The 17,040-nt window shown below is 30.2% G+C and overlaps 1 protein-coding gene across 9 annotated transcripts in view; it reads left to right on the top strand.

Annotated features, from left to right (window-relative positions):
- The window catches only part of PIG-B (phosphatidylinositol glycan anchor biosynthesis class B), a 28,064-nt gene extending 11,455 nt beyond the window's left edge, over positions 1 to 16,609 (top strand). For 6 of the 9 annotated variants that reach the window (XM_076515045.1, XM_076515048.1, XM_076515049.1 and 3 more), the window contains 4 exons: positions 9,706 to 9,860; positions 12,907 to 13,164; positions 13,391 to 13,669; positions 15,817 to 16,609. In XM_076515045.1, coding sequence (XP_076371160.1) covers positions 9,706 to 9,860; positions 12,907 to 13,164; positions 13,391 to 13,669; positions 15,817 to 16,159 — 1,035 coding nt within the window. In that variant the 3' untranslated portion in view covers positions 16,160 to 16,609. Of the gene's footprint in view, positions 1 to 6,626; positions 6,859 to 9,705; positions 9,861 to 12,906; positions 13,165 to 13,390; positions 13,670 to 15,816 lie in introns of all 9 variants that reach the window. The other 3 variants (XM_076515051.1, XM_076515052.1, XM_076515054.1) reach the window with 2 other exon arrangements.
- Positions 16,610 to 17,040: the final 431 nt, after the last annotated feature.

Genomic DNA, 17,040 nt, shown 5'->3' on the forward strand with positions numbered 1-17,040 from the left:
TTAATCAGCCAATGAATGGTGGTGACTAAATTGACAACTACTCCATGTACTTTTTGAAGCTTTTTTGTTTAAGTCTACCATGTTGTTTTCAGTTTAAGAACTTGGTATCAGGAAATTTAAAATATGGAAATTATGTATTTTTATTGTTATTTCTAACATGTAATTTCAGTACAGATATGTAGAGTAAAATGTATTTCTGAAAAATGAGCATACATCCATACTTATTCAGATACACAAGTGTGCCAAGTTTGTATATGCACATATATATATGTACTATATTTAAGAATTAAATTTAAATTATTCTTTACAAGTATTCTGTTCTGGTAACTAGTCATGCTCTGTTCTTAGCCACCAAACATGTTTTATGAGTATTCATGCAAGAGTGATTTTTCATACACCCTTTATTAATGATATGCTTAATATTTGATGTGATATCAGATGATGCTTCATTACATACAACATTGTGAATGTGTCTTAAGAAATTCCATACATCTTTCATGGAACTGCATATTGCATACTTAATATGTATGGTATGGGGCTTTCTCTTGAATGATAGCAAAAGGAAAAAAAAAACACAGTGGCTCAAATCAGAATGCATGGTAGATCAGGATAGCTTGCATTCAAATGTGCCAGCAAACGTGTTTGAAGGGCCATTACATCTGAAAGTTTCATGAAGAAAATCCTACTAACTATTTTATTATACTACCATTTGTATGGTGCAATTTCTAGAAATTTGAATTTTCCATCACTTTTTACATATTTTTCATTTTCTCCCAGGATTGTTCATTTTATTTGCAATAATATGAGATTTATGAGGAAAAATTGTTACTTTATTTTCTACCTCATTATTCTGATAACACTTAAAACATGCTAAAAGTTGAGTTTTTGTAACCAAGAGCTGCCATATTTCAGTACTGTAAAAACAAACAAACAAAATTTGGTAGGATTTGTTATTATACATACAACTACCACAATTTTCTGCCATTGGAACCTTGTTAGTACAGAATGGCATGTTAACAGTGGAGGTTTTTAACATCAGGAGTTCATAGAAAACTTCTATGTTATTTTAACCCTTTTGCAGTGTGCTTGGTATAATGTACACAAATTCATCTACACTTTTGCAGATGTTAAGCATTTGCACTATAACTTTTGATACAGCATGTTTATTGTCACAAAATTTGGTAGATTTTTGGCAATGATTACAAGTATTTTATAAACAAAAAATCAGATTTTTTAATGAAATTGTTTTACTAAAGATTTGTTTGTAAAATTGAGTCTTTTTTTTTTTGTTACTTGTCTGAGTGCAAAGTGATTTCATGTTATGATTAAAACAAACTATTCTTTCTTCAAAAAATCTCAAATATTATTTCAAATTTCAAATGTTTGCATTGAGTAAGACTATATTTTATGTTCTTTTTTATACTCTAAGTGTATGGTATGTCACTTGAGCAACCTTATAACCATCATAAATAAAATTAGGAAATAAATATAAATTATGTTTTTTCATGCAAGAATGAAAATACAGATGTTTGTTTAAGCATCCTGAGTCTCATAATGTTATATATTTACATATATATATTTATTATTTTTTATTATATTGACTTTCAAGTCATAGCTAGGTAGCATTACCTAACTTGCATTGATGCAGTGCATGTGCACTTGTTGTGTATCCAGTAATGTAAAACTGGCCTGTAGTCATGGCTGTGTTTTGGTGGACTAGTATTTTGTAATATACAGTAACATTTCACTTATTATACATTATACATATGTGTATATAAGTTATTACTATTTAGAAATAAATTATTAAACTTATTTTTCTTAACATATAGAACAATGAATCAAGAAGTAAAGCAAACAATTATCTCTCTACAATCTTTGTACTCAGTTGCTTCTGGACTAGGTTGCTAAGCCTTTCAAATTTTCACATGTGGAGAATATTAAACAAAATTTTGTTTAGGTTTTATATATGCAGTTGAATAATAAAAAAAATCATAAATAACTGCACTGATACCACTATAATTTATTAAGCTTAGTATCTAAGGTGTATTTAGATTTTTTAAAAATATTAAACATTGAGCAGATTCAAGATACACCTTACCTCGTTGAAATATTGAATCAAAAGAACATGGTAATCTTTTCAAAGATTAAAATGGCTTAGAAAATCATTCTGGGAACATTCTAAACTGTTGATTGATCATTCATGTGTCATGTACTGCAGTAAGAGTATATTAGGGACCATTTTATAAAATGGATAGAGTTAAACAAGGTAGCCATATTTGATTCAGTACATAAGCCATATCTCAGAAAAATAAAAAGATATGAGTCTCTTATTTTCAGTTCTAGCTTGTCAGTAAGAGTAATTTGAGTTTCTAATTTGTATTATTTTGACATCCCAAACATCTAATTGTAAACAGTGCTGCATTCAACATACTATGTGACTCACTAAAATCTATATTTAGATGTGTTTTTTTAATATTTACTTTTAAATTAAGAAATTAACTCATATAAAACATTAAAGTTTGAATTATGATCTACAATTTGATTCCAAACTTATTGACATAAACTTATAAAATAATAGTTCAACAACATTTTGAATGCAAACATGATGATATGGCCTTTGACCCATGACCCATAGTGAAAGGGTTAATTTAAAGATGTATTGGATTTACAAAATGAGAAAAGTTATTCATGGTGTGATAAATCGAGGGCAAGAAAGGTTGATAGTTTAGCTAAAAGCAAATTCAAGTGTGAGTATTTGGAGGAAGAACTAGAAGTTATGTTTTTGTTGGGAGTAAATCACAAATGGTGAAATTAAAACTGAGATAATTTATTAAAATATGATTTATAGGGACCATGCTGGACTAAAGATTTGGAGAAAATGACTCTTCTATAATCCCAATACAAAGTGGGAGAGATAATGTGAAACAGTACAGTGCAAAATTCTCAATTATGAGTTTATGACTGAATAAATTCGAAAATAAATGAAAATATTTTTTTCTTTGGTTTACATGGAAAACATAAAATGTCTAGTCAAATGAAGACAGAGTTATTTTGTAAACCATTTTTTTCCAAATCTGAAATTTTATTATTGTCAAATTTCTCATAGAACTCTCATGGGATTTCCATGTGACTATAAATTAATTGTTTCACCTGATAATGAATTTTAGAGAAAGTATTGCTGTTATGTGTTTTGTTTAGTCATACAAAGTATCCAGGTAAGATGACTGAGCAAGCCTTGTCATATTTTCTTTAAGTTTAGTTAAGGTATATTTCTTTCACACCCTGTTCAGTAACGTTATACTGGATATTCTTTTTAATGTGCCACTTTGAACTTGGATAAGGCAAGCATCAATGCTTGATAGTTGTTATATCTCTTATCTGGAAGGCTACTTGATATTGTCAGAAGTGGTTCTTCTTCATTATTCCATTCATTCACAATAGAAACTATTCCAAACTGAATCTGATACACCTTCTATCGAACCTTTCTACCATAGTCCATTAGTTGAACTGGCCTTCAAAATACTGAAATGAAGTCTTAGTGATGTGTCTGGAGTTGTCCAGGAAAGTTTTGCAATCACAGTAGGCACAGCAGAAGTTGAAACAGTTGTAAACCAAATAGGTTCACTTGTTTCACATTTTATATCAAATAATGTTTGATATAGTTGGAATTATTGGCCAGATACAGAAAAAGATGTAGCTAGTTATATATTTACATTAGGAATTATTTTTCAAAAAGTGTTATTTTCTAATTTATTTTCTACCTCATTGATCTCACTGTTAGGATTATTCTGTATGTTATAGATGTGTTATTATGACTTTTAACTCATATCAGTTTGCCATTTATGTCTTTCTGCACATCATAGATGGTGATTTTTACTTTATTTTTGAGTTCCTTGACCTTTCTTGTTTTTCCTCAATTCTGTTGCTTTCTTCTCATCTCCAATATCTTCATTAATCTTGTCTATAATAACATGCTTTTGTTTTTAATTCTTCTTCAAATATTATGTTATTCTTTTAACTTTTATCTCAAGCTCCCATCTTTTATCTCCTTTATGTTTCTATAAACTTCTTGGTGATATTATTTTCTACCTTTTCTTGTAATTTTTTTTAATTTTCTGTCTTATTCTACTTAAACTTTCTTCTAACATCTTGTATCTCTTGTTTTCCTCTGTATTGTTTTAGTTTTTGCTCTCTTTTTTGTTGTTGTTGTTGTTGCTCTTCCTACAGTTTCAGTATTTTCAGCAAATTTTACATCCTTGTTTTATGTTGTCATTATTTTAAAGTTTAAAGTGTTATTTTATTCTCCCCAACTGTTATTTTGTTCTCTCCAACAAATTCACACGTTAGACAGAAGGGTTATAAATTTGTTCTATCATTGGACGAGTTTCTTTGCATTGTTTAGTAAAAATATTAAATTCAATTCACACAATAGTAACAAGTTAATTGGTTATTTTTTTAATGATGTTTACTTTAGGCTTTATCCACTTTGACACGAGCTGTTAACTTACGTTCCTGAACAATATTTCAGCAGAAATTCTGAGACTCATGGCACATAAACCTAATTTACTTATAAACTTAATAGTAGAATTCCTTAGCTAACTAATTAATCAAATAGGCATAACTCTTACTATTAGTACAGTACTGGATTACTCTGTAATTTCTCAATAACAGTGTTGTATTTTATAATGTACCCTATTTTCTAGATACTACATGAAATTTCAAGATCATTAGGTTATAGTGAAATTTTTAGATATTGCATCATGAGTCCTCTAGAAAAAAACATTTAAATAAAAATAGAAAAAAATATAACTTTACTACAATATTTTGTACACTTATGAGTGATTAATTACAATTTTATTTTACACATAACTACTTGTTTGTTTACTATGGCATAATATGTGTAAAAACTTTTGAATAGCAGCATTTGCTACACAAAATATATTTTAATAGCAGCTGGAAAAAACTACAAAGCACTGCATCAGCACATGGCTAAGATGCAGTCAGTTTCTCTGATTGAAATTGCTTTTGAATCTTGAGGAAAACATTCAGTTGAAAAGCTGTTTTCTGTTAAACAGTATTTCACTGATACATTTAACATTTATGTAAATTCTTGTACTGGAAAATGACCTTGTACAGTGTTATTCTTCACTAGGTCTACACACATAATAAATTTTTTATACAAAATGTAAGTAGTGAGAAAACTAAAGAATAAGATAATTTACATTTCAGTATGTTTGCTGCATTCAAAAGATAGTGATACCACACAAAAACCATACATAGGGTGGATAAATATATATCGACATTTCTCCTATCAATAACCATCTAAACATTACACAGACTGTAACAAAGCCTTTTTTACTACAAGTATCAATGAAATATGAATAATTTCAATGAAAAACTTCAGATTTATGAATTTATGAACCTGTGCTTGGCAAGGTATGATTCAACATCCTTGGAACTGATTTAGATTTTGTCATTTTGTTCTTTTCCATGTTTTACAAAGACTAGGCACTCATGCTGTAAGAAATATAAAACATTACAATATATAAATTATAACAAAATATTTTATACAGTTTAGATATCGTTTCTGTAGAACAAAGTTATTCAAGATGGACATGTTTAGAACTAAGCCTATGTAGAGGCCATACATCACTTAACTTACAAAGTGAAATTTTTCTGTTTTGTGCATTTGACTATAGGTCAGTTTTTGGTTGTGAAGGCAATACTTTTCAACAATTCATACACTCCAACTGCATTCAGGTCTCTGGATTTACCATTCAAAGGTTTATGCATAATATATCACACATGTGAACAACACTTCATAGGGTTATTGTACAGTTGTTAACATGTGGATTTACTAGAACACCAAATTTCGATAAGGAAATTTTAAACATATTGTTTCTGTCAGTATATAATAAAAACACACAATAGAATGCACCAGAAAGCTTCTAATTTTTGGTGTCTGGCATTAGACTTAAAATATGTGAGGCTTTTCCTTTTCCCATTCTTATCTCTAAATATTACCACGTTTCATGCTTTTCAAGTGGTATATGACAGGGTTATTACAAAATACAGGGTGTTTGGAAAGTCACTGTGCACTTATATATTTATTATCAGACAAAACTGCACAGTGACTTTCCGAACACCCTGTATAATGCTGTATATATCCTATAGTTTTTCTTCATAGAAATCATATAAGTGCAGCTACTATGATATTATTAAACGTGTAGTAAAACTAAGAAGAGTGTGGAGGCAAAAAGCTATTTCATTTTCTTTCATGTTTTATCTCTTACAGGAGTAGCATGATTACATAAACACACACAATTAAAGGTGTGGTCAATACTAAATGGTAATAAGACAAATTGGTGCAAATTTATCCAAATTACAGAAGTAGTGGATAAATATCAGTGAAAATTAAAACACCAAGTCTATTCTTTTAAAATATTATTTACCAAAATAATGTTTTTCTTTACTACCTATGTAAGTTTAGAGTGAATTGAACTACAAGCATGTTTCGAGCTGATGATTGACATACATTTCTATCTTCCATTTATGTTTTTTTTATAGTAGTGTACTAATAACTATGTATCTGAATGACAATACGTAAATTTCTTTCTAACTTACAGACTATGATACCAAGGTTGACACAGGCTTTTATGTGTGTAGCCAGCGATTACTATGTCATCAAGTTCTCTTCTCGTCTTCTTGGTAACAAGGCTGGAATGTGGACAGCATTCTGTCTTGAAACTAGTTGGTTTCTTTTTTCTGTGGTTCTCGTACACTTGGTAATACCACAGAAATGGCATTTAATATGTTTGGCTTGTACCTTTACCCATGGTCAAGATATTCAGTTTCAAGGTAAATGTTTGCAATTGTACAATAATTGTATACCTACAAACATGCTGTTGTGAACTCTTTAAAGATTGCAGGTGTAGATCTAGTAACTGTTGAGGGGGTCTTCCATGTGTTAAACATTACATATAAATGTATAAAAAATAAAGACTATCTGATGGAATTTTTTTCTGAAGAGATGGATTCATTTGGAAAAGAAAACATGACACTTCTTTTCTAAACCAAGCTTAAATGTACTGAATTAATATTATCCCAAATAAAGGTTAGACTGTTTCAACAGTTAAAATGTTAGTGAAACACTTCATTTATTCTAGAAGTATGTTAATATTACATGTTTTAATAAGACTCACTCACTCTAGAAGGTAAAAATAGTTTGTTTTAACTACATTAGTAATCACTCACTGCAGAAGGTAAAGTAGTTTGGCTTAAATAATTTAAGACTCATCAATTGTAGAAGTTAAAAATAGCTGGTATTAAATTTTCTACTGCTACATTTAAAACATTTTAAAAGTTTTATTGGGAATTTCACATATGTTTTACCAAACTATTTGTAAAATTATGTGTAACTTAGTGGTAATTTGTAGGAAGTTTAAGCAAGAATAAACTACATTATATGCCTTGTATCTGTGCAGCATCTCTGTTTAACTGAGTAACTTCTGAAATAATTTCTAGTTTCACTAGAAACATTTTTCAATGTAAAAATTTGTTCTTAAAAATTAAGATGTTGACAAATAATTTTCAGTATATGTGTGTATGCAACACTTTACATTATGGCTAAGAAATATCCAATATAAGATTGAGGGTGATAATTTATTTGAATATTTTCATTTGAAATTAAGATAGTAAAACTTGCATAATATGAAAAATTGTAAACCACATTTTGATGGCAAGTTTATTAACATATATTGATAAACCTTGTTTAGTTAAATTTTGAATGAGGAATAAAAAATTGTTCACACTAAGCTGAACAATGGAAACTACAAAAATACAAAACTACAAAAGTATTCATCCTCTCCTCCCTCTTGCTCATTTTGTTGTTGTCTGAGCTTGTAGTCTTGAAACTTTCAAATGGAACTTTTTAGTTAGAAGCTGCACAATCTACTTTGAACTGAGAAAACTAAAAAAACTTATATTATGTAAGTAAGTTAGATTTAAAAAAACATTATAATATTTTCAATTGCATAAGTATTCAACCTCTTTGCACTGACAACCCTAAATCAGTTAAGGAGCAAAAGATTAGATTTAAAGATCACACAGTTTTTGTAATGATCTCTGTATATGTGTAATTAAAGTGATTTAATTTCAGAGTAAATGCATCTGTTGAAGCCACAACTCGTATAGTGATAAAACAAACCAATCATGAAGACCAAGGAACATTTCAAACAAGTCAGGGATAAAGCGTTAGAGAAACATAGATTAAGAAAAGTTACAAGAAAATTTCAAAGTTAGTGATTGTTCATTTGAGTATGGTGAAGTCCATCATTAAGAAGTGGATTGAGCTTCATACAACCAATTAAGTACCCTGATCAGGCTGCCCTTCCAAAATAAGCAGCTGGGCAAACAGGAAGCTAGTTGGGAATACTATCATGAAGCAACAGTGACTTTGAAAGATTTGCAATGTTTCATGTCTGAGATGGAAGTCTGTATTCAATATCCTTGTCCCTACATAAAGTTGGCCTATATGAGTGAGTGGCAAGAAAGAAGCCATTACTGAAAAAGAATCATCTTAAATCTCGTGGAGTTTGCAGCAAAGCATGTATTTGATGCTGCAGACATGTGGCTGAACGTTTTGCAGTCAGATGAGACAAATATTGAGAGTTTTGGTCTCAGTTCAAAGGTTACGTCTGGCTCAAACCCAAAAAAGCATATCATCCAGTCACCATCATCTCAGGTGTCAAGCATGATAGTGGTAACATCATGCTATGGTAGGGGTTCCCAACCTTTTGGCACTCGCAACTTGAAAATGTAATTGATGAAATAAAATTAATGTTATCCCAAGCTACTTCTAACAAGGCTACGCGACTCCCCTACCAAGGCTTCCCTACTGGTTGGGAACCCCTGTGCTATGGGGATGCTTGTCAGTTTTGAAGGGAAGATGGATGGTGCAAAGTATAGGCATATTCTAAAGGCAAACCTGCTCAAGTCAACCAAGAATCTAAAACTGGGTTAAAAGTTCATGTTTCAGTTGGACAGTGACCCAAATCCACACTGTAGTGGCTTAAAATGAAGAAAGTGGATGTCCTGGAATAGCTATATCAAAATCCTGACTTGAATAATAATAAAAATATTTTGGTGAGACTTGAAGATTCTAGCCCATCAGCTATCCCCAATGAACTTGTCAGAATTGGAGCTATTTAGCCTGGAAGAATGGGCAAAAATTACATCATCCTACTGTGCAAAGCTGGCAGACATCTATTTAAGAAGGCTCAGAGCAATAAATACTGCTGGAGGTGCTTCCCGTGTCATTGACATACACAGAATACTTATGTAATTGTCAAATTTCAATTTATATATATGTTTTTTCACAAGTGTTGCTGACATTCAACTTCCTTCACTTATAACAATGTCAAGTATGATCATTAGAGTTCTGAATAAAAACAAGTTAATTTAGGAAACTGTTTACATTATTTGTATTTCATCACAATCTGATATTATTGTGAATAATTTTGCAAAGCACAGTGTGTAACAGTAAATTTGTATTTAGGAACTTTTTATCATAACAGGTTTCATTAATGTTAAACATTGTAAGATTTGATTTTTTTGTGTGTTTAAATAGTTTTAATTAGTTTTTTCTCAAGACTGATATTTGTTTTGTTTTGTTTTTTTTTTTGCTATCTTGTAATTAATACTAAGGACAGCTCAGAATGGAAATATCTGTTGTTTGTTGGACTTGCCTGTTTGATACGTCCAACAGCTGCCATCTTTTGGTTTCCTCTTTGTTTAAAACATTGGTGCCATAGAAGTCTTCACTACTGGCCAAGATTACTTGCAAGTTATGTTTTGGTTGGGTAAGAACTAAGAACTAACAGTTTATGTGATTGGAAATAAATAAATAATAGTTTGGTGTTTTAAGGTCCAAATATTTTGAAAGATCAGTCTTTGCAATTTTATAATATATTTTTAGTGGGCTTGCTAGAATTTTCAGTCCTGTTCCAAATCTTAGTTAGAAAATAAAGAGAATTACATGTTGTTTATGAAATTGTCTTAACCTATCGAAACCTGTGTTTTATCTTAATGATGAGGCAAGATTATTGAGCTACAATATAATAGTCTAAAAATTGTAATAAATCCTCTATTTTGACATTGTGGGTTTCATATGGAAAATTTCACTTTAGTTCTAGAAGACCTCTAAAGAATAGCTACATTAAATAACAGTTTACATGTTTTGATTTTTTTGTAATTAAAAAACACTGTTATAATGCTAACTCTTAAAAGAAATAAAGAAGATATTGCATGTCATTTTTTTATCAATATTTTAAAATATTTTACTGTTTAATATGTTGGTGAAAAAAATAATAAATGATCCATGATTAATGAGGTTATCATTCTTGTAATGTGTTTACTGGTGTTATATTGCAACAACATGATCAGCATTTTAATATCAAAATGGAAGTCAGAGGATACTTCGTTATACATTAAACTATTATAAGTTTCACACACTAGGTTCTTTAATTTTTTTACAGAAAGCTGATAATATTGGAAAAGTTGATAACAGGTTTCTTGTAATTTAATTCAATGTTTCTTTGTTTTTTTAACTTTTCTTTTTCAATCACAAGGTATGCCAAGTTGATACACTTGAAGCTCATAGTTAAATTTGAAGACTACCACTAATTAAACAAAATTGTAAGTTGAATATATCAGACTGGGTGTGGCCTAGTAGTTATCTTGTTAAGCTGCTTATCAGAAGATCCACATCTCTAGCTATGATATAACCTTCTTTAAGATGTTGACCAGTTACCTTCTCTGTGGTCGACATTTCTGAACCTTTTAGATAAATGATCATTCATTTAGGTTGTGTGTCACATAAGTTGCATTTGTGATTTAAAATATAAACTTCTTTGTTGTTTTGTTTCTTTTTTGTTAGATAACTTTGTTTTTTTTAATATATGGGTTTAAACATAAATTGTTCTCATCATACAAGCTCTGAAATTATCTTATTTATTCTGCATCTATTCCTGTTACTTTCTCTCTCCATGTTTGTTTAAGGTTAATGTTGTATCCTATGTCTGTGGTGGTGTTACATCATGGCATTGAGTTGTGACACAGTTTGGTTTTTGTGTATTGACAAATAAAGGTCTCAAGTATTTACTTGATGTCCAACCCTTATTTTTCAGTATTGGTGTGACTTTAACTGGCTTCTCAGGTGAAAGAAGGTTTTCTTTAAATTTCTGCACTAAACAAAGACAAAAAAGAATCTTGAATTATCACTCTTATTGAAACAAAAGTGTTAGTGCAGTAATATAAAAATCCACTGCTGCATACATCACTGACTGTTCCAAGTAACATTTATGGGAAAAAAAGAAATTAAGTTATAGCAATTTGTACAAATGTCTTTGTCAACCCTTGAAATGAGCTTGTTCCTTCATAGAGGGTTACACACCGCCAGAGTGATATCGTGGTTCCTAGCAGTTCTTAAAAAAAACTTAAATTGATCTTTGTTTTTTATAAGATCTTAATAATTCTTAAATTCACAGGTTTTGGTTTTTTAGGTCTTAAATTTAATTTCTATGCTTATTGATGCTGTATCATTTTTGTAACTTAGGTTTGTTTCATTCTTAACTTGTGCTTAACAGCACTTTATATTTATTCTGTCTAGGCTTACATGAAACTAGAAGCACTATATTGAGGTTGGCTTGTTTGATAGACATGCACAATGCTGCTAATGCAAATGTTTGGACTAGGCCTGCCATGGTTACAGCCTGTTTGCATTAAACCTGAGACTTTAAGCACTTTAACCAGTGTGTGAATCACTGTTCGTATTGAAATAGTAATATAATCATGGGAAGATGTGTTAAATGATAAATGGCTGGAAGACACTCGATATAGCTATTGGTTGGTCTGGCATGGCAAGTACAATGCTTACTGCAAAATGTGTGCACTAGTTCAGTGCAAACAATTGTGGTTAATACATGTTAAACTCAATGATATTTTTTTTTAGTTTTGAAATTTCACTGGATTTTTTAAAGTGAAATTCAATGTATTAAATGAGTGTATTCTCAGTGATGAGGTATTTTTCATTGACATTCTTTTGTAGTATTACGTGAACCAGTAAATAGCATATAAATACACGTCTATAGGTCTTAAATTTGTTTTTAGCTTTGTCTTAAAAAAAGGTTTGAAATTTAGTAAGTTGATAAGGTGAGGAACTCTGGATACAAGTTATTGCTATTGGCCTTATACATCCTTTATCTGAATAAAAACGTTATTATGTGTTTATGACTGTTTGTCACTTTAGATATGTTCTAAACGTTAATGAAGGATTAAATGCATCTTTCTTACTATTGAGACATCACATTATTCCTCAGTGTAGTCATGTTAAGATATTAAAACTGTTGCAGGTGTATTAAAGTTTTAGTAGTTCATTACATATGTTATCCTGATCTATGTTTCTCTCCCATATTTCATTGGACAAGGACATGGATTTCTTTGCCCATTAATTAACTATTTAGATAACTTTCTTGGACTCCCTGATAACTAAACTGCTTAATATTTTGAGTAATGTATTTAAATACTGAATGAATCACAGACTTTAATTCAGATTACCATTCACTTTAGTGCTTCATGAGTAGTTTTAGTAAAACATGAAGAAGGTCATTTTAACCTCCATGAACCACATTATTGCCACTGTTGAATTATTTTGTATGCTTGGATGTTTTTCACATTTAATTTTTGAATCACATATATCCATAAATACAATCTGTGTTAGAGCCTAATGACTGTGGGCTAAGAGCAAAGATAGTAAGGCAGTATGTGGTGATGTTTTACACTTTTTATTTCATAATCACTTGACTTATTTGTGGGTTATATGTCTGACAGTATCTTCTTATTTTTCAGGACAGTCAGTCTATTCCTCTTAATAATTGCTGACTTCACCTTCTACAAAGACTGGACTTTTTCTCCATATAACTTTCTGCTGTTTAACTGGACTCAAGACATTGGTGCTATGTATGGGTCTCATCCATGGCACTGGTACTTCACGCATGGGTTTTTTGTGGTAATGACTACTCATCTTATTCCATTTATACAAGGGCTTAAGCTTCCCCAAGTGCGTCCTCTAATAATAACTATATTTTGGTTTGTAGCTGTGTTCAGGTAAGTTAATTTCATGTACTTTGTTTTGTCTGTGACAGTCTTTCTACACATGTTCAAGGTACACTATATGTTGTAAAATAGTCAATTTTATTTTTCAAAAACATATATTTTATAGAATCTTTGCAGGTTATATACTATTAGAAAAGTATGATGAGTTATTGTTTTAAAGCATGTGAATTTTGTAATAAACATTTATTTTAAAATGAATTTCTTACCAACTTTTCAGTTTCCTAAGTCATAAAGAATTCCGTTTCCTGTTACCAGTGCTGCCTCTGGCTATGTGTGTTTGTGGAGCTGGTATACAACAATACAATAGTCATTTTGCTTCCACTGTAATAGCTGTCATCATATTGCTTATTAACATACCATTAGCTCTTTACACTGGTATCTACCACCAGAGGGGGACATTAGATGTAATGAATTTCCTTGGACAAGAGATAAAGTCAACCAATGATACAATAGATATTCTTTTTCTAATGCCTTGTCATTCTACACCGTTTTATAGGTAAGCTCTGAATTAAGTATTAGAAATGTCTTTTTTTTTGTAATTTATTTTGACTTACAAGTCAATGTAACCTTGTGTTTAATATTAGGTTATCCAAAAATAAATGTCATTTTTGAGCTGCAAAGTTTGGAAAAGTATAAACCAGTGTTGTAAAACATGCTTTAATCAAAGTAAGCACCATTTGCTTCAACACACTTTTGCCAATGTGTAATGATGCTGTTTATGCCCCTACTATAGAAATCAGAATTTCCATAGTCAGTAAACTTCTAAAAGTTTCTTCTGCAGCTGCCTGGTTTTGAAAGCATTTATTATTCAAAAAGTTGTCAAAGTACTTGCAAAAATGAAAATTTGTAGGGGAAAGGTCTGGGGAATAAGGTGGATGAAGCAGAACCTCAATATCCAATTCATTCAATTTTTAGAGTGTCATCCTTGACATGTCTCATAACATAAATTTTGTTGATCTTCAGTCAGCTCATGCAGAACTTACTTATCCAACTTTTCAGTCTTTCTAATCACACTATGGTGGTTGGCAATGCTTGATTTGCTTGTGCCTAGCTTTTCTGTATAATATGTATAATAAAGTTATGGTTTAGACAAAATGTAATTTTCATTGCCTTCAATCTTGTTATGTTATAGAGCCATCAAATAGAAAATTGGAACTCTCTTACCTCACCCACATGTCACATCCTCACTTTCAGGATTTGACAGTGTTACTTAATATGTTTAGCACTATTATTTATGACCAATAAAAATCCAAGGTTTTCATCAATCAAATGATCTACTACATTACAACATTCCTGTACAGAGAATTTGTAATAGTTCTTCTTGCGTAGTTAGAAAACCAGAAACATTATAATAATTTTTGAACATTTTCTCCTTTTTGCATGTTATTACTTTGTTCTTTAGTGCATTATTTAATTAAATAAAAATGATTACGTGTACTGCTGCCTTTGATATAAAAGAATATAAAGTGTCATTGACAACCAAAAAAAAATACCAATGTAAGTATTTTATTTCTTTTTTATGTTTATTTAATTAAATAAAAATTTTGTAGTGTACTACTAACTTTAGTATTAGAAATGTAGTGATAAGTGTCAGCAGATTAAAAGAATATCTATTTCTTGTTTTTTTATGTGCATTCTGTATTTGTTATAATAAAATTAAAGTGCAAAAATAGGAAACCTTTTAGATTAGTCAAAGTTAGGTTGGGTAAAATAAATAATAATATCATGATTTTACAAGGCATGCATGTGAGCAGCTTAATGTAGCTCGTCGGAAATGTAGTTGAAGAGCATAAAAATGATCATTTAAATTGAATTTATTATTATTATGAGGTTGTTTAATTTGACCAACCTTGTATAGAATTAGGGCAAAGAAAATAACAGATAAAATATAAAGTTTTACTGTAAAAAAAACATTTGAAATATATTTAGGATATTTTAAATGTTACATAAATTAAATTTGAGTGTAATAAAGTACTTTTAGTCTTAACATGAAAATCCTTTTGCTTTCAGACTAGTCAAAAAAAAAGACTAGACATATTCACTATCAAATTTGCTTTTTTTTATATGTGAAAGACTTAATTACTGAAAGTCTTCCACATTTTATGAAGGTATGCCAAGTGCATTAAAAGTTATTGTATGGAAACTAACAGGTACACAATATTAGTCAATTTGACTGACCTCATAAAAAGAGAGTTAACCTGTGATGGACTAGCACCTTTAACTACTTATGTCAAAAGAAATGAGCTTACAATTGACATTAGGTGCACTGAAGGCACAGAAAATATTTAACTTTAATTTATTGTTACCTTCAGTAAAGAAATGGAATCATTGAGTCTAATATCCATAATAAAATTTAAACTGTTATCATTAAACTTTTTAGCTATGTCTTGCCTGTAGTTGTGGTTGGTTTTGCACAGAAACTTTATGAAATTAAAATATTCAGAACTTAAAATAAACTTTATAATAAATTATGGTTACCATTACAAGTTCTGAGCAATATTTCAACGTAACTTATGAATTATTTGTCCATGTATATGTTGTTTATCTTGTTATTTTTGTTGTTGTTGAACATATGAAATATTTTCATTGTTTTTACTTTGCAGTGTGTTTAATAGATGACCATTACATATTATTTTGTTTCAGTCATATACATCGAAATGTATCCATGCGATTTCTTACATGCGAACCAAACTTTGAAGAAATATCATATTACAAGGATGAAGCAGACATTTTTTTCTGCAACCCAACTGCATGGCTTGAGGAGAATATCAAACCAGTTATCGTCAACAGTAATGTCTCTTCACAGCCTTCTCATCTTGTCTTATTTGACTCCTTACATTCACAGATAAGCAGCTTTCTTGAAGCTTACAACTATGATTTGTGTTTTCAGACATTTCACACTCATTTTCCTGAAACAAGGACAGGTAGAAATGTCTTTGTCTTTTCTAAGAGAAATGATTGGAATGATGTATTTTCCAGAAGTTGAAGTAATAGTTTTGTCTTCAAGATTGTGAAAACATAACATGAGTTTCTTGTTAAAAGTTACTAGAAAAATTTCACGTACATCTCTTAACAGTGTGGATATCATTACAAACTTTGGATGAACCAGCACTTTAAGTGGATTAAAAGTTAAAATGCTGTGTTTCGTATTTATAGATAATGGATATATTGATATCTTTCTAAATATGTGGTTTATGAAGATAAATTAAGTTTATGTGGCATAGCTGATAAGACATTTCATCTTGGTTTAGTACTCTATCCAACAAAATCTCTCTTAGTGTATCTTGTAATTCCTTAAAATTTCTACAAATAATTTACCATTTTCCTACTGTTTATGTAGCATAGATCAAGAGGATGTAATGCATCCAGACACAATTTTTATCATTGTAAATTCTCAACTTTATTGCTGTGATATTAAACTAAACAGTGAAGAAAAGAAGGTTTAGTCTTTATATATAAAAACGATATAAACATGTTTAGTCAGTATATCACATCATGATTTCAGTATTACAGTAGATAAAACTACCCAACAGATCAATGTCAGTTAGTTAAAATATATCAAAATTAAATTACATTAAACAGGAGAATGTAATGCTAAGAACTGTTGCTACATAACAAAGTACAATCCCTATGTGGAGGTCATGAATGATGAATTTAGGAGCCCTCCAATCATAGTCCAGTGGCTAGCACATTGTATAGGTGATGGTCAAATTCCACTCTTTGATTAGAATAGTCCATGAGTTAGAGGTCAGATTTTGAGAGACATTGATAAGCTGTATTCTCTTATATCTGTTATTTCATACTTAAAGCATATACTCTTCACACAGCTTTGAACCAAAGTTCAAACAAACAAGCCTTAAAGTACAT

This window comes from Tachypleus tridentatus, chromosome 7 (genome assembly GCF_004210375.1).
Source record: "Tachypleus tridentatus isolate NWPU-2018 chromosome 7, ASM421037v1, whole genome shotgun sequence".
Classification (NCBI taxonomy): Eukaryota; Metazoa; Arthropoda; class Merostomata; order Xiphosura; family Limulidae; genus Tachypleus; species Tachypleus tridentatus.